The 24,663-nt window shown below is 37.0% G+C and overlaps 1 protein-coding gene across 1 annotated transcript; it reads left to right on the forward strand.

The window, feature by feature from the left end:
- The first annotated feature begins 554 nt into the window (after positions 1-554).
- Positions 555-20,015, forward strand: LOC139695713 (FAD-dependent oxidoreductase domain-containing protein 1-like). The gene is made up of 9 exons (XM_071594503.1): positions 555-1,262; positions 1,450-1,691; positions 1,854-1,967; positions 2,082-2,244; positions 4,555-4,700; positions 7,485-7,571; positions 13,836-13,995; positions 15,721-15,835; positions 19,494-20,015. Exons 1-9 carry the CDS (start codon positions 879-881, stop codon positions 19,631-19,633), a joined length of 1,551 nt encoding a protein of 516 aa, XP_071450604.1. The 5' UTR covers positions 555-878; the 3' UTR covers positions 19,634-20,015.
- The last annotated feature ends 4,648 nt before the right edge of the window (positions 20,016-24,663 follow it).

Below are 24,663 nucleotides of genomic sequence, written 5' to 3' on the forward strand. Positions count from 1 at the left end.
TTTTTTGTGTGAAAGGGCGACTCTGGTGACTGCACTGGGCCCTGGATGCTAAATTAGCTATGGATGTGGGTTTTATGCCAACGTCGTGATAGAGTAGGGAGTGCTGAGTGTTTTTGGAGATTTTCAAGAAAAGCACTTAGCTAGTTGAGCAGATATTGTCGAAAACGTTTTCGTTACGACCTCTTAGTTTTCGCTATATAAGACGACCCCGCTTGGGCTAATTTCAGTGTAGATGTCTTTCTAGGGCCGCATATCATATACTACATATCTCATCCCGGTCTTACAATTGCAAGTGATTACAGGGAGTATCACTGAGTATAATATGTCCGTTGTAGTGAGATAACTGCAATAGTGTGGGGGATTTACTTAGTTACTTCGTGCAAAAATCTTTACGTTGGTATGGCTGAAAAATCCAGAGCTGCAACGGCCGATAGATAGTCGTGGGCTAGTTCTTCGTGGGCCAAGTTCAGTTAACTCATGTTTGTGTAAGTTTATGTGTGAAGTGTATTCATTTCTCTGGCAAAAATTGTAAATTACATATTGTTTCTGTATTCGCATGTTCTTAAGTGCTGAAGGTAGCTAAAATGATTTACGTTGGTATGACTGAAAAATCCAGCGCTGTAACGGCCGATAGATAATCGTGGGCCTCTTCTTGGGCCAAGTTCAGTTAACTCATGTTTGAGTAAGTTTATATGGAAAGTGTATTCATTTCTCTGGCAAAAATTGTGAATTACATATTGTTTCTGTATTCGCATGTTCTTAAGTGCTGAAGGTAGCTCGAATGGTCATTATTGATACGGATTGAAAATGTTTTTGTTGGCGCCGTTAGAACTCTTCGTCTGATGTTGCGTTACTTTTGTAGAAATTAATCGTCCACCATGCCTCCTACAGCCCACCACAGTTTAGGCGCACTCGTGCGTAGTCTAATTCGCGGTCGAAGTATACACCATAGATGTGCGCCTTCATTTCTAAACAGAAATGTGAGATCAATGTCCAATTCGGAAAACAATCTACCTCCTCCGAGGGAAGATCCAATTTCAAGGACGTTGAGAGTTTTAAAAGGAGATATTATGTCTTTGAAGAACAAGATAATACCGACTTCAGCGAAGCTTTTAGATGACACTGTCATGAAGGGAATAACACCGGAACATTGTGATGTTGTTATAATTGGAGGAGGAGTGATAGGGTCTTCTATTGCGTATTGGCTTAAACGCAAAGCGCTGAGAGGGCTGAGTGTTGTAGTAATCGAAAAAGAGCCTACGGTAAGTAAATTGCACGCATAATATTGAATCGAATATTTCTAAACATAAGTTTTGATGCCATTACCCTCGTTAGATACATCATGATCCATCTCCAGTTCTTAAAGGCATTTTATCTGCAAAAAAATCCCATGTTTTGTAGCTGAAATTACAGTTTAATACCATTTATATTGCTCGATATTTTTTGCAGTATTCCCAGGCATCAACGGTGTTGTCATGCGGAGGCTTGAGGCATCAATTTTCTCTTCCTGAAAACATCCAGATGTCATTGTTTGCATCTGATTTCTTTCGTAATATCAACGAAAACTTGGGTATTAACCTCCCAGGAAGAGACTTTGAAAACATTGACTTACAATTCACACCTTATGGTTATTTATTCCTCGCTACTGAAGAGGGAGCTGAACAGCTTGTAAAGAATTCAAGACTTCAGGTGTAAGGCATAATACTGTTTTATGAGAATAATTAAATTGGTGTAGAAAATATAATTATATAGTACCTATGCGAAATGCTGTTTACAGAGAAATAATATTTGAGCCGGGAACAATTAAATAAACAATATTTTGTTTTGAGAGTAATATGAACTTAATTTTACAGAGAGTTAGGCGCCAAAAACGAACTTCTAAGTAGCAGTAAACTGAAAGAAAAGTTTCCTTGGTTAAATGTGGAAGGAATTGAACTTGGTTGTCATGGTCTGGAAGGGGAGGGCTGGTGAGACTCTTTTAATATTCATTTTCTGTAATTTTTGATTGAAAAGACACGAAAATAAAAATATGCTACACCAATACAGTGTCTCCGTGTATGCCCATTGATGTTTTATTTTAGGTTTGATCCCTGGAGTCTTCTTCAAGCATTCAAAAAGAAAGCATATAACCTGGGTGCCAATTATATAACTGCGGAGGCAGTAGGATTTGAATTTAGGGCAATGCCTGAAATGCTGACTGAAGGAATTGAACCAGGCTCATATGAGGCTTTGGATAGGCTTCTGGTGAGTATTGTATGTACAAATGGTATCGATCTACTGTCACTAGTAGTATTTTGGGAATGACATCCACTCCAATGCTTCCATTACCTTTTGACAGCTAAGCAGATGTGGGACTCCTCAAACACTGCCTTGCAAGCTGTTGACCATATTTTGACCATCACTTCCTTGCAAATTTATGTTAGATTAGGTTGTGATACAGGAAATATGTCGGTGAGACTAATAAAAGAACAAAAAAGGGGCTGTGTTTTTGCCAACAATATAGAATGAGTGTTATGAAAACTGAAATTCCTTAATCTACCGCTTCAACATGTTGGCTTACAACGGTAAAACCTCTGTATGGGATATGTTGGGTTTTTAAAAAATAATCGTTTATTTGCCCGATTTGTTTATACATACAAATAAAGGACATTTCAAGGAAATACATATAAAAACAAACAATCATTGCTGTGTGAATTGATCCACAGAGTAGAAAATGTAGTTAAGAGGTAGAAAACCCCCACAAAATGTCTGTAAATTATTAAGATATGAAATTTATGTAAATATTAATACATAAAAAGTTACTAATGACTTTAATTTGCCTATTATTCTCATTCCTTCAGTTTGAAATTTCGTTGATGTAGTGTGTGATTGGAATGGGCTTCATTTCACCCGGCTCGTTGAAATTCCTTGTCCCATTGTCCAGTTATTTTGCTACAAGACTGTTGTAGTGTCATGTACATCTCAATGCCTTGAAATTCTTGCTTTGAGACACAGCATTTACAATTTTAATCCAATCGTATATGAATATTCATGCTGTACATATAATTTTTCATCGTAAAAGACCAACATTCTTACCCCAAATTCCATTAGTTTTTGTGACATGAAGTTATAAAAGCCTGATTTCAAGTTATATAAAGGACACCCCCCTTTAACTTTAAGAAGTGGCAAAGGAATGGATGTGATATATCCTGAGACCAAGGATATTGCTTGTGGGTTGAATGAGGGGACTGCTTTCAGGAGGGTTTGTGTAGTAGTAGTGTGGTGCATGAAAGTGAGCCTAATGTAGTTGATTGTGACAAAAATCAACTTTGCAGCATATTTGTTGTTCTGTGTCCTCCTTCCCAATTAAAATATCGTGACGTGAAGTGAAATAGTGAATAAAGTTGTTTGGAGGAAGTACCAATCAGTATTTTGTAGTGTTCAATTAAAGGTGATGGACAATGGGGAAACCCTTTTATGTGGCTTGTGCCATGACTTAACTAGAGCATTCCTATGACGTGGAAATATGGGATTCTGAGGCTACCTTAATAGTAGCTTCTCCTAGCCAGGGGTTGTTACCTATGGCAATGACACCAAGTGCCAGTAAATCTAGTATAAAATGGTCATTTTGGCTTGCAAGTTACTGGGTCATTTAAGCTGTAGCATGATGGAGATGAGTCAAATGACACCTCCTGCCATCATTTCCCATCTCATCCTTTTGCTCGTACTTAACCAAATCTTTACATGCCACCTAAGATAAAATAATAGAAAAGGATAGTTTTATGGTATTTATTAGTTGCGGTTAGCTGGCATAGCAATAGTAACGTGATGTGAAGGCTAGATTTTCAATGATTTTTTAATTATAACATGGTTCAAAGTTGCATCCCTAGCTTGGAAATTTGCATGATTCTGTATTGGGTTGTGATTCAAATCCATATTTTGAAGTTAATGGACTCTCGTGTAGCTACCTAACATTAATACTTCATGCATGTTTAGGTATATAAAATCTTAAATCATAATATTGATACAGAATAACAATATAATAAGTTAGAGAAGTAAGAGATACATTTTCTTTCCTTTGAATTGTACTGAATTGGTTTGAAAGAGGTTCACTGGTGGAAACATGATACTTATGCCTTGAAGAAGCCAAATAATGAAATTAGCTGAAAAGAGAATGCATTTATGGATGATTCAGGGATGGAAGAAAGAACTCCTTGAAAGAGGTGTTGGATTCCCATTTGTTGTTGCCATATCCTTCTAAATGATTGCATCCCTCAGGCATTTGAGAGCTCTTGTTTTATCTAGCACCATCAAATCCTTAGAAGTTGTTTATATAAAATGATAGTGTTTTAAGGGCTCAACAGTAAGTTAGTTTGAATATTGAGTGTTGATACCTCAGTAGAAGTAGGTTGGGCAATACATATAGGCACTGGTGCATTAACTCCAAGATTTTTTTTTACCTCTGCCACTCCATACTCCATAAATAGTCTTGTTGCAGGAGTCTTTTTGATTTTTGGACGATCATGAGCACACCTACCATTGACCACTGTAGTTGCTAACCTTTTGTTTGCCCAGATCAAGACCCAAGATGGAAGGATTCACGCCATCAAGTTTGCCATTGCAGTGATTGCTGCGGGGCCCGAGTCGGGGAAGGTGGCTGCCATGGCCAGGGTGGGCCAGGGCAAGGGCCTCCTCAGCCTCCCACTCCCTGTGGAGCCCAGGTGCGCTTGCGTTGTGTTGCACCCACCCGAGTGATGATGTAATTGTACCGAGATAAAGCCAGTGATGGCTCTGATATGTGGTGATGTGGGGTATGCTAGAATTACTCGAGCCATCCAGTGGTGAATGTCACTGGTTACTATTTATACGCATGATAGAATACATTAAATGCCACCCATTTAGTGTCAATATGAGGTGATGAATGCAATTGGCATCCCCCTAGACTCCTTGCCCGAGGTGCACTGCCATTGATTGCATGGAGTGGAGGGTGGTTTTATATGTGCATGCTATGAATTACTCATTCTCTGGTGGGGTAAGCATCCTAAGGCACACTTTTTGTGGCTGATGAAATTGGCCATGTATTGGAATTGTGATGGGAATATATTGCGCTCTTTAGGGTACCAAGGGCTCTCTTCCTAGTTTCTTCCGCTCTTCCCTCATCCAGCCACTAGAGGGATTCTTAACATTTAGGATGAGGCTTCTGAGATTATGAGAGAGAAGGCAAATGGTAGGGTAATTGGGTAGAGTTAATGAATGTATTGAAGAAGATAGGAGTAGATTAAAGGGATATGTGACTTCTCAGTAACTTGTGTGAGTTGAATTGCTTTGGTGTGTTTAGTGGATGGAGAGTTGGAGTGGGCAGTGTTAGGAAGAGGAGTAAGACTTTGGATGTGCATCCAAAGTCTTACTCTTCATTCACCTGTGCTGTTCAATGTGTGTGTGGAGGAAATTATTAAAGAGTTAATGCAAGAATTGGAGATGGGATGTTCAAGTTTGAAAGAGGGGAGGATGTGAGGCAGGTGAGGTAGTGCGAGGGAAATGGTGGGATTTTGTTGTATAGAATGAAGGGAGGAAGTATGCATGTGGAATTGTAGAGGGGCTGTTGTAGTGTGGGTTGTAACCTTTTTTTCCCTTAAAATACAGAATGCAAGAGTTTTCTTTTTGTGGCAGTGCCATGACAGATTCAAAATGATGGATACAACATTTTGTGATATTAAATTCACCTGAAATATCACCCTGGTCCCGCTGTCCATTATCAAAGCTCTCAATCAGCTTCAATCCATCCTCAAATTCATACATTTTATGCATATTTTGGGGTGCTAGTCAAAATTGCACTAAACAGGGCATGATTGTTGAAGGTATGTCTTACTGGACTTATTTTGCACAGCTTTATAGTGCTGGTAGATTGTTGCAAGGCCCAGCAATATGGACCTGTGAGTAAGACACAACTTCAAAAGCATCGCAACACATAAGCCTTAACAATGATTGTATATGGCAGTAAGCGAAGGCATATTCATTTGTATTCTACTGAACTATGGGGTTGTGCCATGTGATTTCATTCGTATCACTGCTTGTGTTAGGCTGAGAGCATCACCAAATACATGTATCATTTGCCACTGTGTTTGATATCATTAAATAATTCAAATTAAGATGGCCACTGTTTTCGTCGAAATAGAATGAAGGACACACTTTGTTTTCACCCCATGGCAAACTTCCTGAAAAGCATTTGTAATATTTTCACTAGATATATTAATAAAAATATATCCAGTATTTAAATCAATATCTAGCTGTTTGGTAACTCCAGTGCCATCATAAAGCTGGAAGTGAGAATTTATTTTTTCCGTTGGCCAAAAATTTTTTTTCTTCAAAATTGATCCTATAGTTTCTGTGTTTTAGATGTTCACTTTATTTTTCCTCTGTATCATTCTATTTTGTAGTGTTCATGAATGCCTTGTTGTATACACGTTGGCTCAGTGCACTTGGATTTTAATAGCTTTCAGTTACTTGCCAAACTGAATCATTTGAGTGCATAATGTAAAAATATTTTGCAAGTATATTGTCATTATATCTTTTTTAATACTTTTATGACATTCATGCTCACCATGGTTTCTGTTTGCTCCTTTCTCAAGTACCAGTTTGTATGGGAGTGAATAATGAATTACCTTATTTCCCGGCCCACTGTGATTTTGCAGTTTGAAATACATGAAAAATACTTGAATCTAATAGAAAACAATCAAAGTATTGTGATGTTAAGACTTAATGTGAAGAACATGATTGTTGCATTAGAAAATTAGTATCTATGGAAAAGTCATAGAATCCCAGAAGTTCGTCATCACTGCTGCTAAATCATTTCTGTAGTTATTTTCCCTGGGGTTGTCTCTTTCCTAGCACACATTGCAATCTTCATTTAGCACAAGGCTAATTTCACATTTTTAAAAGACTTTATAATAGACTCACTTTTAACTTTCCACCTGGACCTTGTCAACCAATCACAAACATTAGAAATCAAGAGCTGTTTCGTTCTTCCTGTTGGTGTGACGCCATCAGTTTGTGCCTTTTGACCTTTCTCTCATATTCAAGGGGCAGTTTTTATGTCATTGTAGTTATGGTATGTATACGCAGACCATTCCTTGCCATGAATCTCTTGCATCATGACATTGTCTGGGAAAATTGGCAACAGACATAATCCTATGTATGAGGGTCATTCAATAAGTAAAGAGACAAATGGCTATAACTCAAAAAGGGTTTATTGGATTCTTGCAAAATTTGGGTGAGTTTACAACGTAATCACCCCCAACATTTATGCACTTCTCGCCCCTGCCTTGCATGACCATTGATTAGAGGAATAAATTCTGTACCAGGCACCTTAAGCAATTTCTTCAATGGAAAAAGCAAAAGTGATTTTGCGCATATATTGATGGTAGTATTTGAATTTATCATCACACAATTAAATTAATATTTTAGATTATAAATTAACACATGTACTGTATGTATGTGCTTTGCAGGAAACGCTTTGTGTACTGCTATCACTGCAATGATGGTCCAGGACTCAATGCTCCCCTCACCATTGATCCAACTGGGACCTACTTCAGGTGATTATTTCTGCTACTCCATATATCCACCAGCAGTAACCTGTGTCATTTTGCCTTTGGCTTTACAATACTATGCATATCTTTATGATATTATGACTCGTAGAATGGATATATTGTTTCAGCTGATAATGAGTTCTGTAATAAATGTCAGCTGCTAATTGGATATTGGAATAATGTTATCCTCTAGTTGGCATTGCCATATGAGGGTAATCCCAGAAGTACCTGACCCAACAAATATAACACTAATATATTGGAAAAAAATGTATTTATTTTTCAACATAATCTCCTTTCAGCTCTATACACTTTTCCCAGCGATGTTCAATAAGTTCGATACCCTTTTTATAATAAGAACTGTCTTGCTCCTCAAAATAGCCATTAACTGCCGACATCACTTCTTCACGGTTGGAAAATCTTTGACCACGATGCCATTTACTCAAGTTGGCAAACAGAAGATAATCCGAAAGGGCTAAATCTGGCAAATAGGGTGCCTGAGGTAGCAATTCAAACTATAATTCATGAATTTTGGCCATTGCAATAACGGATTTGTGAGCTTGTGCATTGTCTTGATGAAGCAACACTTTTGTCTTTGTCAAATGCGGTCACTTTTGCTTGATTTCTTCGCTGGAACATTGCAATAAGCTTGCATAATACTTGCCGTTGATAATTTTTCCTTTTTCAAAATAGTCAATGAAAATTATCCCACGTAAATCCCAAAAAACCGATTCCGTGACCTTGCCTGCAGATGAAACTGTCTTCGCCTTCTTTGGAGCCAGTTCTCCCTTTTGAATCCATTGTTTTGATTGTTCTTTTGTCTCGGGTGTGAAGTAATGGACCCATGTTTCATCCGTGGCTATGAAAGGGTGCAAAATTTCTGCTTTGCTTCTGTGAAACTTTGCTAAACACTCAATTGAAACAGCTTCATGACACTGGTTTTGCTTGAGTGTGAGCAAATGTGGCACCCATCTTGCACATAGCTTTCGCCGAATTTTCAGTTAATATACAATGTACTGCACTTTTTGAAATGTCTACTATGTCTGCTAGCTCGTGCACTTTCATTTGACGATCATCCAGTATCACTTCGTGGATTTTCTTCACAGTTTCTGGAGTCATCACCTCATTTGGCTGACTGATGCAATGCTCTTCTTGATAGCTTGTACGGGCTTGTTTGAACTGTGCTACCCAATATTTTACTGTTGTAAACGAAGGAGTAATTTCAGCCAGAGTAGAATCCAGTTTAGCCAAACTTGAAACATATGCTTTGTAGTTTGCATACTTTCTAATACAGTGATATTTTTAAAAAAACTACCGCCATCTCTAGGTCAGGCTGGGTACTTCTGGGACCACCCTCGTATGTTAAAAATCCAGATTAGAGAATGTTGTTAACGTGGAGCTTTAGATATCTGATGTGAGGAAGTAATATTATGTAGATGGGAATGTTGTAACCCCCATCTTATAAACCTTGAACCTTGGTAACTTATCTTACATGTACAAAAATGCATCTTTTCCTTTATTGACAGAAAAAAATAAGAAGTTATGGTTGAATTGATAACTGCATTGGAGAAGGTTGATTTTATTAAGTCACTATGCTCAGGAAATTAACTATATTCTAACCATTTATTCCTGTTCTAATTAGCTATAACTAGGAAAAGTCTTGAGTGCTTGATAAAATTCCAAATGAAATTGCACAAATAGAAATTAAAACTAGAAAAATGGCCTCCAGCAATTTATTTTCCCATGGACAGGTTACCCAATATATCAACATTATGAGAACAAAAAATGAATTTTTTGTAGACAATTTTTCATGCGTTGAAACCATGTGTAATAGGAAAATTTACCTATCTTCTTTTATTTATGCAGTCTTTTTCTATGATTTTGACGTCCTAAGGATGGAGTAGTATTACTGCAAAATGGAATTTTGATATAAAGAGAGAGCCAAGACCCTACAAAATTGCTTACTGACATTGAGCTCTTATTATCACCTGTGGTGATTTAATAATCACTTATTAGCTAATTCCAGGGCTCTTCTGGGAAGAGATACCAAAGGTAACCTATGTTACAGCGGAGAAAAATGCATCAAAGCTATTTTGTACCAATGCAAGTGGCAATTTGTAAATTAAATCCTTTCTTGTTTACAATTCAGAAACTCTGCAAGCCTTCAAGAAGTCCAGAAGATCAGGCTAAATGTTATGTTGAGGTCATGGGAAGGCATGAGAAAGTTTTGCATCGTACATCGAGAAGCATCACCTTGATAAGGCAGTGTCCATGCGTTCGGCAAATTTATTTAATGATACTGATGTTCCATTTTCCATTTTCACAAAATTTGAAACGTTGGCCAAAAAAATGCCTCGACAATTTGCAAGTAAAAAAATTAAAAATGTTTCGTAAATAGTAAACATTAATTTGGTTCTTTTTTGTTTTCTACTAATTAAATATTCATTCCTGGTCAGTTCATTTCAGGGTAGAAAAAAAGATTCACGCTCCTAAACAATGTAAATACAACTAATTATCGTTGAATTAACCTAGTTCAAAATTTATCTTTTTTGGCATTGAATGCATTATCATAAAAAATATTAATTTATATGAGAAAATTTGTTTAAGTTAATGAGTGTTGCCTTTTACAAGTAAGATTTCGTAATGCATAATGCTTGTTAAGCAGGATTCTACTCCATAGGCATACCTCTACAAAAATTCTTCATCATTGAAATTTTCTTTGCATAGTAATTTTGAATTACTAGAAATAATCAGTGGATTTATATGTTTATATAACTCATACATTAATGTAGATAAATACAAATTCTATTCCATGTAAAGATATGCATTTGAACATACCCACCTAATATTGCCGGAGCCTTTAGTGGCTCAGTTGCAGGTGATGTGTTGAAAAATTAATTTTTTTTCCTCTTCTGGGTCTAAATGGTCATCTTTCTCCAGCAGAAAAACAATGTTCTCCTTTTTCCAAAGAAACTGCGGGAGATACCGCAACAGTAACTTTTAACGGAGTCATCCGCTAATTTGCATTTCAATGCAACGATTTCAGAGTGTAAAAATCATTCGCCTTGACTGAGGCGAATGATTTTTACACTCTGAAATTGTTGCATTGAAATGATCTTGTTTGAAGGATTCTTGGCCCCTATCAAGTCATCATCTTCACTCATATAAGCATATTGTTTTTTGTCACTTGATGCCAAATGCTAAAACCTGGATCATTCTTTGCAAAAGTGGATAATATTGTCTTCTTCATTATGCCTTGGATAAGGCACGAAGAAAGAATCAAAAACTTTGCTTTCCCCAGGAAAGAATTTATTGTGTCGACTAGTTTTGCTACATTTTAGGATCATCTGGACTCCTTCAGTCCCTATCATTTAATGTCATCAGCAATGTGCTTTGAGGCATTCCAAACTCTATCGTGATGTCCTTCTTCGTCAATTCATTCTCTGCTGCTCTTATACTTTAACTTTATCACTAATGCTCAAGGGTTTTAGCACCAGTTTCTTCTTTTTCATGTCTCTCTGTAGCTAGATGGAAGTAAAGCCAAGAGCACTAATTGGATCTCATTGTCCACTGATCACATTTATGGAGAGCGACTGAAAGTTTGAGAAACCCCAATATGGCTGATACCTTTTTCCTAGAAAGTCTGCTTAGTGTAATGAATACCAATTAAGCCTGTTCTGAAAATATATGATCTAAAGGTAACTTCATATTTTACAACTTTTCATTTTCTTGTGGACCTAGGAAATTTATGTGAAATACAGTTATTGGAAACCTAGCGACCCTATTGTCCCCAGGCATCCTCCAAACCAAGAATGTGCCCCCTCTACCCCTATTTATGCCTTACCTCCTTGTTCATTCACCTTCTAAGGACGCTACTTAGTGGAAGGGGGACCCTCTCCTTACCCCCAACTCTAGGCACGTTGTTACAGTAAGTGACCCACTTCATATTCCTAGCAAGGATTTAAATATTCACCCAAGACACTCTTGATTAATTGTGCACTGACAATAATCCAATTGATTATTAAACAGAATTTACTGTTAACATTTAAAATGTGAATTAAAATTGGCAAGGACACATTTGGATAATACATGTGATTTGTCTATATATTTTATTTCTTTGTCTTCCCTTGCTATAAATCTGTTTTGCCCTTTGATGCAGTGTTGAGCCAATGGCTCTATTCCTTAGTGATTAAATTCTTACTTCTGAGTTCATTTAGCACACACTAGATCTTGGCAATTTTTCTTTTTAATCTATACCATATTTGCCTTAAAAGTCCTTGACTTCGAATCTAATCTTCATGTTAACCCTCTACCCTCCTTTCCTTCTTCCCCTCCTTTGCCCCTTCCTCCCCTTCCCAAGCTCTGTGTAAATGACAACCTCCAACAGCTCTATTACGGATAAGTATGCCGCAGTGCCATAAAATGTGTTGTGCTGTATACCAAATAAAAGTGTGGAACATACAAAGTAATATGTCGGTAATGGATGTCCCTAATTTCAAATGAAGTCACACCTGATGCTCTAATGCTTACTGTTCTGAATGTCCAGCACTCACAGATAAGCAAGAGGGCATAGGGTTGTTTTGGTGCTCTGCTGGAAAAGGTCAATTGCTAATGTGGAGGGGAGGATTCAAACTCTCAAATGAGTTTCACCCAACAAAGTGTTTTCTAAAATTTACTATGGAAATTTCTCCAATAAGGGTATTTATATACCTTGCATTTGTTTGACATCTCATACTCAATGTAAATATACTTCAAGGTGGAAGTGGTTTGGGTCAATGGTAAAAATATATTCTGTTCAAAGCTAGGGAAAGATTTGAGTAATTGGCTTCAAGTAATGGAACTAATTTGTTTGCAAAACGTAAAGAATTACTCAATAATAAAATTTCTTTCTGGTAACCAAATGTCCAACTTATGGAAGTTCAAACTATATAAGTTTGGCTGTATTAATGTGGATTATGATAATTTTTCCAACTCCACAAGGCATATTCTAAATATTTTTCCTAGATGCCATCCATTTGTCCTTTTCAAAACGTTTAATAAGTAATGATATGACTATGTTGGACTTGATATTTTGGTCTTTATTTTTGTTATTACAGCTGTTTGTTTGTTCCATGATTAATCCAGAACTAGTGCACTAGTTAAGTAAAATTGGCCACGGGCACCATCTTCAACACATGGCCGATTTAATATTTTACTTCATGGTCTGGGCTTGACTGCGGAAACATTTTGTTTTTCTTCGGGAAAAATTAAAATTTTCTGAGTAGAAAAAGTTTAAATCTCCATCGAGAATATAAAATAATTTAGTGCCATGAATTTTTGTTGAAATGAAGAATAAATAGAATAAACTTTCCAAATCTTTAACTTTTTTGTCATATCTCACTTGATTTTCAGGAAATATTTAAAGGTGTAGTTTTGACAAGTTTCATTCACTTCCATGGGGTTGATCTCAATGGATGTGCCTTGTTTGCCATTTAGAAACATCACGTGACAGAATTTGAACGGCAATTTTTGAATGCCTTAGAGCGACTGCTGCTGTGAATATTCTAGGCTCCTGAAACCAATGCATACTTTGGATTCCTCCGCCTACACTTCGGGAATGCCGATGCCTTGCCCAGGCAGCTGCCCCTGGCCATGCTCTCCCTCCACCTCGACCACCCCCACCCAGTGAATGTTAATACAATAACTGAATATGCTCTCACCTAATGATGCTGCATGACAGCAAAACCTGGATCAGCTATATGAATTATTAATATGGAATTACTAAGTTTTTCATTATGTGTCCCTTATGAATTACTCTTGCATTGCATTTTGGAGGATTTATTTACTACTGAAGAATCAATTTTTAATATGGTAATTGCTCAATAACTTGACCTCTTGTTTAGGAACAATTGTGGAAATCAACAGTATCCTGATATTTTGTCAAAACGTGAATTTTTATTGAAGATATTTATCCACCAAAGAAAAAATTTAGAGAGTGACCTGATGAGAAGCTATTTTTTTATCTGGGTACAAAAATATTTTTCCATACTGGAATTCTTACTTTGTTGAGAGGTTGAGATGTGTATTTGTTGATGCAAGTTTTTAAGGAATGCATTTGTGGTAATGAATGACAGTTGTTTGCGATAAAGAAGGTGTTATGAGTAGTTTTTGCTTGAATTATTTGTAAGGTCCTAGTATATGTAACAGTTTTCAATTCATGTGGGCCCTCAAATGAGAGCAGTCACTATTGGGTAAAGTTTGACCTCCCTCATATTCTCGTTTGTGTGTATGCAGGAGGGAAGGGCTGTTAGGCAACTATATTGGAGGGCGCTCTCCTGCAGAAGAAGAGGAACCTCCGGTGGATACAGGCCTTGAGGACATTGACCATTCCTTCTTTGATTCTGATGTTTGGCCTGTGTTGGCAAAGAGAATCCCTGCCTTTGAAAACATTAAGGTATGAACATCGGTCATTTTTTTATCCATAGGCATACTACCAAAGGCAAGTTGAGGGTGAGAGAACTAAATTTTTTGGGCAGTTTTCAGTGTGCTAAAATTGGGGAAAAGGTTTAAAATGCAGTAAACCCAGATTCTGACCATATAGTGTAGGTGGCTAATTAAGGGGTTGCAAGTGGCAGCAGTGCACAGTTGGAGGTTTTATCATTTCAACTTGTTCCCATCTCCACTTGTTTTCCTCTCATTACCGCCTGTTCTGCATTGTTGAGAAATGGCTGGTGCGAAGGTGATTTTATTGAAATGATTGCAGAAATAAATGCATATCACACAGAGTTGGAACATTTGCTTCATTTGGAAGGGGTCAACAAACTATATCAAGATTGTTCAAAATATCTAAGACTAAAAGGAAACTAGGTTGAAAAATAAAACTGATTTATGCTGGAAAATTGAGTGGTTTCCATTTTTGCGCAGACTTTTAAAATAACTCTCATAGTGTGAAAGAGGACTTAAAAGGTTTAAGACACTCTTTTGAATGTGATTGACTTCAATTTAATGAAAAAACAAGTTTCTGTGTTGTGGTATCTGTAACCTGTGTAGTAATAGCATGAATGTATTAGATCAAAACCTAAATTGTTTCTCTTGGTATTTGTCATGATATTGAGCTAGTTGGTTCAAGTGTGTTTTGGTGATACGTTGGTGTGTCCAATTTCAACTGCTCTAAGTTATTATTTGTCTAAGTCAACTTTGTTCATAACAAATGCACACTTAATTTATGCAAAACCCTCTGCTCTCATTCACTATAAATTGAATTATGGCATAATATGCTGGGGTAGAGCACATTTAAATGTATAAAGTTAGTTAATTTACTCTAAATACTAACAGTTGAGCATCAAAACATCACTGAGCTTTAGCAAAAATTAATTTGATACATGAAATTTTAATAGATTCTGTGAATTAGATGGAATAATTTAAACAAAGTGATTCCAATTAAAATTAAAAGGAACTTATTTCAATGACAATGGAAAATAACATTAATTGCCATTATTTATATATGCTGTACAGCCCTGAGATACAAAAGATTTTTCTCTGAGATTCAAATTTGTCTGGCCTAAGTGAATGATTTTGCGATGTTAAATTCAGTTATTTCTTGTATGATAATTCTAATAAATTCACAGGCATAGTTGGTTGGACAGGGTAATACTAGGGTTGTCTGAAAAAACCTCAGCATGAAGATGGCAGCAATCTTCAATCAAAGTTGGGAAATACGTTAGCACATGCCTTGAAAAGCATTCACCAAAATTTCAGCTATTTTGGACCGTCAGTTGCCGCTTGACAATTATTTGAGTGATGAAATGAGTTATTGCAGGATTAATTTAATATTATGAGGGCTTAATCCCTGGTTAATATTACCTAAACTGTTATCACTTTGACATCTGTACTTTTTAAAAGTCCTAAAATTATTCTATGCAAGAAGTGTGAAACCTAACCACTTCCTCATGTGTAGGGAACTAAGTGCTATTGACGTGATCAATAATTTTGCTCATCTACCATGGAAGCTTCTATTAGCTAAAATTCTTTTTATTCAATTGGTATTTGCTTCTTTTCCAGGTTAGTCAGAAATGTCTTTACCTATCTCGTCTTATAATTAACTTTAGTTTCAATGTTTCCTCCGTGCTCAGTGAATAAGAAAACTATCATATATGTTGATACTTGTTCGTTGATTCAGGTGAAGAGTGCTTGGGCTGGCTACTATGACCACAATTACTTTGACGAAAATGGCATCATCGGCCCTCATCCATACTATCACAATCTGTACTTGGCATGTGGATTCAGTGGCCATGGTAAGTTATTAAATCCACATTTTATGTCATTTTGCCCCCTCTTCCTCTTGATCCCGTGAGCAGGTGTTAAATTAGCCGATGTTATTGTCAAATTTGTTACTTGGTGGAGTTATGTCTGTTCTTTTTATTATTGGTCATAGTCGTGAAGTGAATAATAAACTGATTTGAGAAACTAATAGGGTGAAAGAAGCATGGTGGAGGACGCAGTGTGAGGACATCTAGAGTTTAGAGGATGAGCGAAGTGGGTGCACTATACTGTACAGGAAGGTGAAAGCACTTTCAGGAAGTAAGTAGGGAAAAGCCATTCATATTACTAAAGATAAGGCAGGAAGATTATAAATTGACCCACTGAGGTAATATGATTGCAATCTGTAACCCGTATTTGTCTCAGACTGCCCAGGTGCTGGATAGACAGCTGGGATGGGGACTATGTTAGGAAGAGGGGTAAGAAAGGGGTGTCCATCGTCACCCGTGCACTTTAACATGGAGGAAATATTAGTAGAGGCATGGGAAGAACTGTAGGTATGAATTAAAGACTATGGGGAATCCATAAAATCAGTTAGGTTTGTGGGTGATCGAGCTTAGGTTTGTACACTTCACTTGACTTTGGGCAGTGCCTGGTGCACATTCTTCCTCCAAGTTCAAGTGCCCTATTTGATTTTCTCCCCGTTGATGGTCACCTGGTGACCGAAATACCGGTATAGGAGTTCTTCATAATTATTTTTATTGGCCTTAGGATCTTCTTCCTTGAGATTATTTCTTTAACAGCCAATAGCTCCACATCCTCCATTTAGGTTTGTTAGTCAGCCAAGAGGTTGCAATCATTTCTGAGCATATTAGAAATGTAGTGTGGTTAAGTTTGTGTCTGTCCATCCAAAACCTGCCGTAAATATAGTGTAGACTACCAAATAAAAAAATATGTACGATCAAGGCACTGACAAGAAAGTCAAGCCATTGTACCCAGCAGCAATAGATGAATCTAAATTAATCTTTACAAGGTGAAAAAAATAAAGATACTATCTTTTGTTTTATGCTGACAGTGTCCTTTGAATCCTCAATTCTCAAAATATTAGCAGTTAAAAATGTGAAAAAATAGTCAGCACCTTAGCCTATGCAACAAGTTAGCCTTACACCTTCAGCAGATGCTGCAAAGGGAATAGGCCTTAATGTATTAAGTACAGTGGCACCTTGTGCAATAAGCATAATTCGTTCCATGATCTTTCTCATAAAGCAAAACACTCATTTAGCGAAACAACTTTTTGCATATATATTAATGTTAAATACGATAATGCATTCCATGCCCAAAAGAAAAATTTATGCACAAGGTTTATTCAAAGAAAATTATATATACATTTCTTAGGATGGTGGATCATGTTTATCTTTTCTTCTACCTCATAATGAAGCCACCGGAAATATTTTCTTGAGATATGGGAATAAAAAGAAGTCTTTTGGTCTAAACCAGGGCTTTACGAAGGATGACCCATCAATTCGACGTTTTGGCCAGCCAAATAAGTTGTTGTTTCAGCCGATCTGTGAGAGCTTGCATTGTCATGATGAAGAATGATTCTTCATTGCCACTTCTTTTTCCGTATTTCATCAAGCACTTCTGGCAAACAAATGCTCGTGCACCATTCAGAATTCGCAGTTCTACGTGTCTCTAACTGTATGGTTGCAACATGTCAAGTTATTCCGAAGACGATCATTTGCTTCGATGTTTTTCGTGCACGAATCACTTCTGTCGGATTTGGCTTGCCTTGGAAGACCCATACAGTGGATTGCTGTTTTGTTTCGGGCTCATACGCATAGATCCAAGATTCGTCACCTGTGTAGATGTTATACACAGCTTTTGATGCACCGCAATCGTATCTGTTTTAGCATTTATTTGTACCAATTGACACGAGCATCTTTTTTAGCTTTTGTCAAATTATCGAGCGGGATCCAATGCGAACAAATTTTTTCACGGCTAAATTTTCATGCAATATCTTATTGATGCTTGCCATACTAATCCACAAGGATGTCTCAATCTCATGATAAGTCCCACAACGATCTTCCTTTACTAGTTTTTGTGCAGCATCAATGCTTTCTGGCACAACAACTGATTTTGGATGACCCTCACGACTTTCGTCGCTGAGCAAATGGCGGCCATGCTGGAATTCATTATACCAGCGTTTCACAGTGGCAAAGGATGAAGCTTGATTGCCAAAAGTGGAAGTAAGTTGATCGATGCAGTACTGTCTTGATAATCCACGTCGAAAGTCGTAAAAAATCATCGCATGGAAGTGTTTTCGAGTTAACTCCATTTTTTAGCTGAGACAAAATTTTTGAGTCACTGTAAACAATACAAGTTATAATCAAACAACATAATGTTCTGAAGAAAGTTAGCGTTAAAAGGGTCAAACTTTCAGATGGAAACGTCAAATGGCACCTAGAGCACTTGGTGTTGTCAAGGCTCAAAATATAAATAGCAACCCTTGTAATAATAATAATAATTTGGCCTTATTTGGGCGAGGTTGAGAAGCATTTCCATCTTTCGCCCAACTCATTGTCAAATATATCTAATGAAAATGTAATTACATTGAGTAAATTTCATAATATTTGTGTGAATATGAAATGATGGTGATCTCTTGGAGTGTTTTACTTACAATTCCACTGTAATTTTAGGAGTGTCTTAAGTAAGGTTCTTTTAAATGATGCAATTCAAGGAGCTTCCCTCAAGGCTGGACTGAGTTTGTTCCACTTGCGGCAAGCAATAATAGTAAATGATTTACTGTGGATGATCATTTGATGTTGCCGTATAACCTGGTTTTTATTCCCTCCGGTATTTGTTAAATGAACCTGGCATTGTGTTTTGATGTATTCAAACAAGTAGTGAGGAGTATTTCTGTTCAGAATTTGATTAAGTAGAGAGATTGTATGAAGTTGACGCATGTTACTAAGCTTTAACCAAGAAAGTTTATTAATGTAGTTTGTGATATGATCAGATATCTGTAAATTAAATATGAATCTAATGCATGACTTGAGCTAATGCTTAATTTCTAAAGATGTTAATCTGATAATTAATCTTGATAAACTAAATCAGCGTAGTCGATAGTTAACGTGGATACTAAGCATTTCTTTAAGAATGTGGGGATGACTTATTTGAATTTGAGCTGAGGAAATAGTGATTCACATATATTCTGATTTGCTTATCTTGTTTACTTGAGAAGACCACAACATATTTTCATCCATCAATTTCCCTTGGTTTTTTACAGCTTCGTAGTATGGTATTGGATTACCATTAATGCTTTAAGGCAGAACTTCATTTTTCTGAAGTAGAGCAAGAATTCTCGGGTATCCAATGACTGTGGCTTGCGATTTGCTTTAGGATTCTTGATTTTAGTTAAGGCCCTTCCCTGATGTAACCGCCTTTAAAAGTGGAAGAGGCACAAGAAAACTTTTTCTTCAAAGAGTGTTGCTCTATTGAATTTGGGTCAGTTATCTTGGGATTAGAGGCTTCTTCACATTAAGTCCCTCTGTGTAATGTTTAGATGGTTTGTTCTTGTAGTTAACAAATGTATGACCATAAGAGATTATGCCCCCCCTCCCCGGCACTTGGGCTTCTTATTTGTTGAAGCCACAGGGGCTCCCATATTAATTTGGTACACTGTTCACCCCACAGGACTTCAGCAGGCTCCAGCTGTTGGCCGTGCCATGATGGAGATGATTATTGATGGAGGTTTCGTATCCATTGATTTGTCACGAATGGGATTTGACAGGATTGTAACCAGAGAACCACTCCTGGAGCAGAATATAGTTTGAATGCCAACTGTTGAGGGGGAGAGCCAATAATACTGGGAATAGTGGTATGGGCAGCCCTCCCTCAGGTGCATGACTCGGGGAACTTAGTCTCCCTGGGATGGATGATTTTCCTGCGTTCACATCAGCCTCAGTGATAAGTGGTGCTCTTGAAAATGTTATGAATACTTTGTTAGTTTACCACAGTTAAATGAGGCAGTTATTGATTAATGTCAATTGAATGAGGAAATATGTTCATGTAGTCAAAACAGGCAGTCATTTGCTCATGGATATGGATATAGCTCAGGAGATTTTTATATTTTATCTTTTTATGATGTACCAGCGCATAAAAAAGTTTTTATCAAATTGCCTATATATTAAAAATGAATAAATAATTGATACTTTATATGTTTTGGTAACATACAGTATTTTAAGGTCCAAATTGCATGGCATTCTTAAGAAAAAAATCCAGCTATACCTTATAATCCATTTTAATTAATGGAAAAGGTTATATCCACAATAAGCTGTGGCACAACTATTTTTTATGCTCAAAAATCAACATTCAAGATTTCTGTTATCTGTGATTTATTTCTTGTGCCATATCATTTACTATCATTAGTATTGTAGAATGGAATATTCTTTGTTATACACTTTTATAAAACGTGTTGAGTGCATAATGTATTTGTGCATTGATATTTTTGCACAGAGTGCTACACTAACAGTATAAAATATTTTGTGGGGAATTAAATCATGTTTATTGATAGTAAACATTGACCATTTCAATTGTGCCCACTTGTGGCGGAACCTAACTATTGGCCAGTGAAGCTTACATGCTGAGTGGAAGAGTTCACAATTGGAAGTAATGACCTTCAGTTCCAATCCAATGAACCAAATTGGCAAAGTCATTGAGAAATGCACTCAATAGTTGACCTTGAAGCCATGAAACTAAAATAGCCCTGACCAGTTTATTATGGTTTTGTGTTGGCTTCCTTTGTGTCTGTTGGCAATTCAGTGTGAAACAATTATTATCATAGCACTGTTTAATTCTGTTAAACTACTAAACAAATATGGAATATATTAATGCCTGCTAGAGAGAGGATCATGCATTGTTTATAGTTGTAACATATAGTCTATAATTACTGTATATAATAACAATAAAAATGTATTTTTTATTGAAATTTAATATGGTTACAAAAATGGGAGTTCACTTTTAAAAAAAGTGAGGATGTGTTTTTGTGGACTCTACATATAAAAGCACTGACAAAACCTTTTTCTTTAACCAAATCTGTCAACTTTTATTAAAAATGTTTATACAACTATTTTAGCATATTATTATTGATGGTCCCATTGATATACACTTAAAAATTTTTTGGTGACGCATGTTTGTTTGAACTATTCTTGTAAATGTTATGAGTAGCAACTTGCCAGTAGCAACTTGGTATCACTGGTGATCATGCATTTTTCCAGTCTTGTGTTCGGACACATTATTTGTGATATTTTTTTACAAAGTTTACTAATACTTTGTGCATAGTTTAAAAAATATCCCCAAAAAAAGCCATAGGATAAGAAAAATAATCATAGAAAATAAAAGTAAAATCATTGAAAAGCAAGAATGAAATGTGATCAAGGCTTAACTTCATCTAGAAGCACATAATGTTGGTCTTTTTCTATGATTTATAGTAGCCCCAAGAGAAAGGACAAAATTAAGGAGATGGATTCTCTAAAGGGCAACAGTTATCAATGCTCAACCATGCTGAAAGGTTGCTTCTCATATGGATAAACGAAAAGTAATTGCAAGGTGATACCATCAATGAGAACATCATTTGTGAGAAGGTGAAAGTGATATTTGCTGATTACATTAAGACGACACCAGGATGATCTATGGCCAAGAAAGAAGTATGCTAGGAAAGCCATGTGTGGTTTGAGAAGCTTGCAAGAAGAACCGACATCCATGGTGTGGCAAGGCTTGGTGAAGCAGCAAGCTCCAACTCAAGGGCAGAAGAGAACTATTGGTGCCTTCAATAACCTTGTAGATTCTGAGGGATACCTGCTGCAACAGGTTTTTCATTGTGGCGGGATGGGTGTCCTCTGGGAAAAGGTGCTGAACCGAACCTAAATGCCAGCAGAGGAGAATGCATCACCCAGCCACAAGTCAATGAAAGAATGCCTCACGCTGCTATTTTGTGACAAAGCAAGTGGCTATTTGAAAATTAAACCCCTTCTTGTTTACCACTCTGAAACCCCACAACCCTTGAAGAAGTGTCAAGGCCAGCCAGAAAAGCAGGCTAAATGTGATGTGGAGGTCACGGGAAGGCATGAGGAACTGTTGTATTGTACATTGAGAAGCATAACCCTGATAAGGCAGTGGCCATGCATGGTATAAATTTATTTAATGAAAATGAGGAGTTTCAATTTCACAAAAACTTTGAAGCACCAGCCAAAACAAATGCCTCCTTACAGCCCTCTCGTAAAAAAGAATTAGGTTGGTATCATGAATAATTAAACACTTTCAGAAAACATTTTGGCAGTTACTGAGAGTTTTTAATATTATGTCACTTATGTCAATGCACCTAAAATTATGCTTGTGGTACAAATATTGCAGAAAACTAGTTTAACTTGCAGGACTGCAGGTAGGCACTGCATATTATGCAGGAGCTGCAAGTTAAGTTTCATATGCAGTGGAACGTCACTTAATGAGCACCTCACATTGCAAATAATTTGCATGATGAGCAAAAATAATGGCCCCAAAAATAGCTCCCTTAATGATTGACTTTTTGCATGACGAGGAGAGGAGAATTTCCAGTTTCATTGCGTGCCGGCTATTTCAGTCTGTGATTAGCTCTCATTCAGCTAGTATCTTAGTGTCTAGAGTGATCACACATTTTTCCAAACTTGTATTATCACATTAGTGATTTTTTGTGAAAAGTTTATTGATATTTTGTGCATAGTTTTGAAAATGACGCTGAAGAAAAAGCTCTATGAAGTAATAAGAACAATAAAAAATTGGGAACAAGGTGTGAGCATGGCTTCTCTAGCGCATACACACAAATAATCGATTGACATTAACAATTAGTGTTATTAGAATCAAAGCATTAAAATTAGGGCCTGCTTCTGTGGGCCCTAATTTTCATGCTTTTGTTCTAATGCTGCCATAATGGATGTTCCACCTTACTCTGGTGCAATGATGATAGGGTTAAAGGAATAGTTGTTCATGTTATTTTTTATGCACTGCATTAATTTTCATAATATATATTAATTGCAATGGTAGTAAATTTAATTCTTGGAATATAGACCTCAATGGAGGATTTTAAGGTTTCCAAGTGATTATTTGGATGGCTTTCTTCGATATGTCCTTAATATTATACTATAAGTTATGTTTGGTTATATTTAATATACCCTAGAACTCCTGTTGTGGATAAAATTAACACTTGTTTAAAACTAAGTTTTCCGCTAACATGTATTTATGTGAACATCACCATCATGTCACTTCAGGGATTGTGAGTGGTTGTTTCCTTTTCTTAATCCTTTAAAAAAACCCTCTCCCTTGTACTTTCCATCTGGTGCTTGCACCCTGTGCTGTATACCTTTTTTGTGTATCCTGTATAGGTGTAGGAGTTGTAGTTCTATTGGTGATCCCTGTGGAATTCGGTTCACACAAAATGATTTGATCTGTCACCTCTATATTAAGATGACTTAACTTGCACATCTGACAGTTTGGTCTGAATTTTGTGACAAACAATCAGGTACTGCTGCATCTAATATTCAACTATACCATGACAGGATTGTTAAATTACTGGGGAAATAAGAATGTTTAGCGGTATTGGTTTTATGTGATTGAGAACTGTAGATTCTGAACTAATTATTGTCCATAATTCTTCTAGCAAGTTCACTAGCTTGCCTTACATCCATTTCTCTTGGTGAAGTCTCCCTTGAAATTCCGGTTAGCATGACTTGCAGGAGAAACTTGAATGCAACTGAGGTAATAGTTGTGACCACAATAAATGGTTTAGTTTTCATCCAAGTTCTCATGCAGAACCATTCTCGAAAATCACCATATTTCCTGGCCTGTAAGATGCAATTTTCGAACTCCAAAATGTGCATTATAATCAGCCTGCGTCTTATGGACCTGAAGGGTATAACTTTGAACAAGTTGATTTGCTGGAAAAATACTTAATATACGAGGGTGTTTCAATAAGTACCCTTGTTTGGCGACAAAGGGCTTTCCCGAGGGAAGTTAATGTTATCATCGTGTGCCGCCATCTATCAAACGACGGTGAAACAAATTTAAGACTGATTTAAAAGTTGGTTTGGATTTGGCAGCCATTCGAGTAAGACGTGTTTCGTAATTTTCGCTAGGATGGAAAAAGAGCGGTATCGTTCGGTAATTCGCTTTTTGTTTTTGGATGGGAAGAAATGCGAGGAGTTAAAAGCAAAGTTGGATGCTGTTTATGGGGACACTTCGCCATCTATGACCACAGTTAGACATTGGTTCAACGAATTTAAACGTGGGCGAATATCTGTTTTTGTTGAGGAGCGACCAGGCAGACGTGGTTACCGAGGAAATCATTCAAAAAGTCCACGCCATGATTCTCGCTGATCGACGAAGAAAGTGCGCGAAGTAGCAGAGGCCGTGGGGGTGTCAACCGGAACGGCAATTAATGTTTCACATGATAAGTTGGTGATGAAACAGTTGTCGGCCCGATGGGTGCCGCGATTGCTCACGGTGGACAACAAGCTTATCCGGAGTTATCGCCGCCAAACTGCATGAACTACGTTATGAATTGCTGCCGCACCCCCCGTATTTACCCGATCTACTTCCCTGCCACTTTTTCTTATTCCCTAACATGAAGAAATGGCTCGCGGGAAAAAAATTTAGCTCAAACGAGGAAGTTAATGCCGAGGCAGAGGCGTATCTTGGAGAGTTCGACAAATCCTATTTTTGGAGGGGTTAAAAAAATGGCCGGAAGGTTGGGAGAAGTGTATCTTTCTAAAAGGGGACTATGTTGAAAGACAAAAAAAATGGTTTCTTCATTTCTAACACGGGTACTTATTGA

Source organism: Hetaerina americana, unplaced genomic scaffold, assembly GCF_022747635.1.
Source record: "Hetaerina americana unplaced genomic scaffold, ioHetAmer1.1.p SCAF_1, whole genome shotgun sequence".
Taxonomy (NCBI): domain Eukaryota; kingdom Metazoa; phylum Arthropoda; class Insecta; order Odonata; family Calopterygidae; genus Hetaerina; species Hetaerina americana.

Excerpts from the sequence above, each read along its gene's own strand:
- LOC139695713 (XM_071594503.1), top strand. The coding sequence starts at position 879 with ATGCCTCCTACAGCCCACCACAGTTTAGGCGCACTCGTGCGTAGTCTA. Across the intron at positions 2,245-4,554 it reads AGGCTTTGGATAGGCTTCTG|ATCAAGACCCAAGATGGAAG; the intron begins GTGAGTATTGTA and ends TTGTTTGCCCAG. Across the intron at positions 4,701-7,484 it reads CCACTCCCTGTGGAGCCCAG|GAAACGCTTTGTGTACTGCT; the intron begins GTGCGCTTGCGT and ends TGTGCTTTGCAG.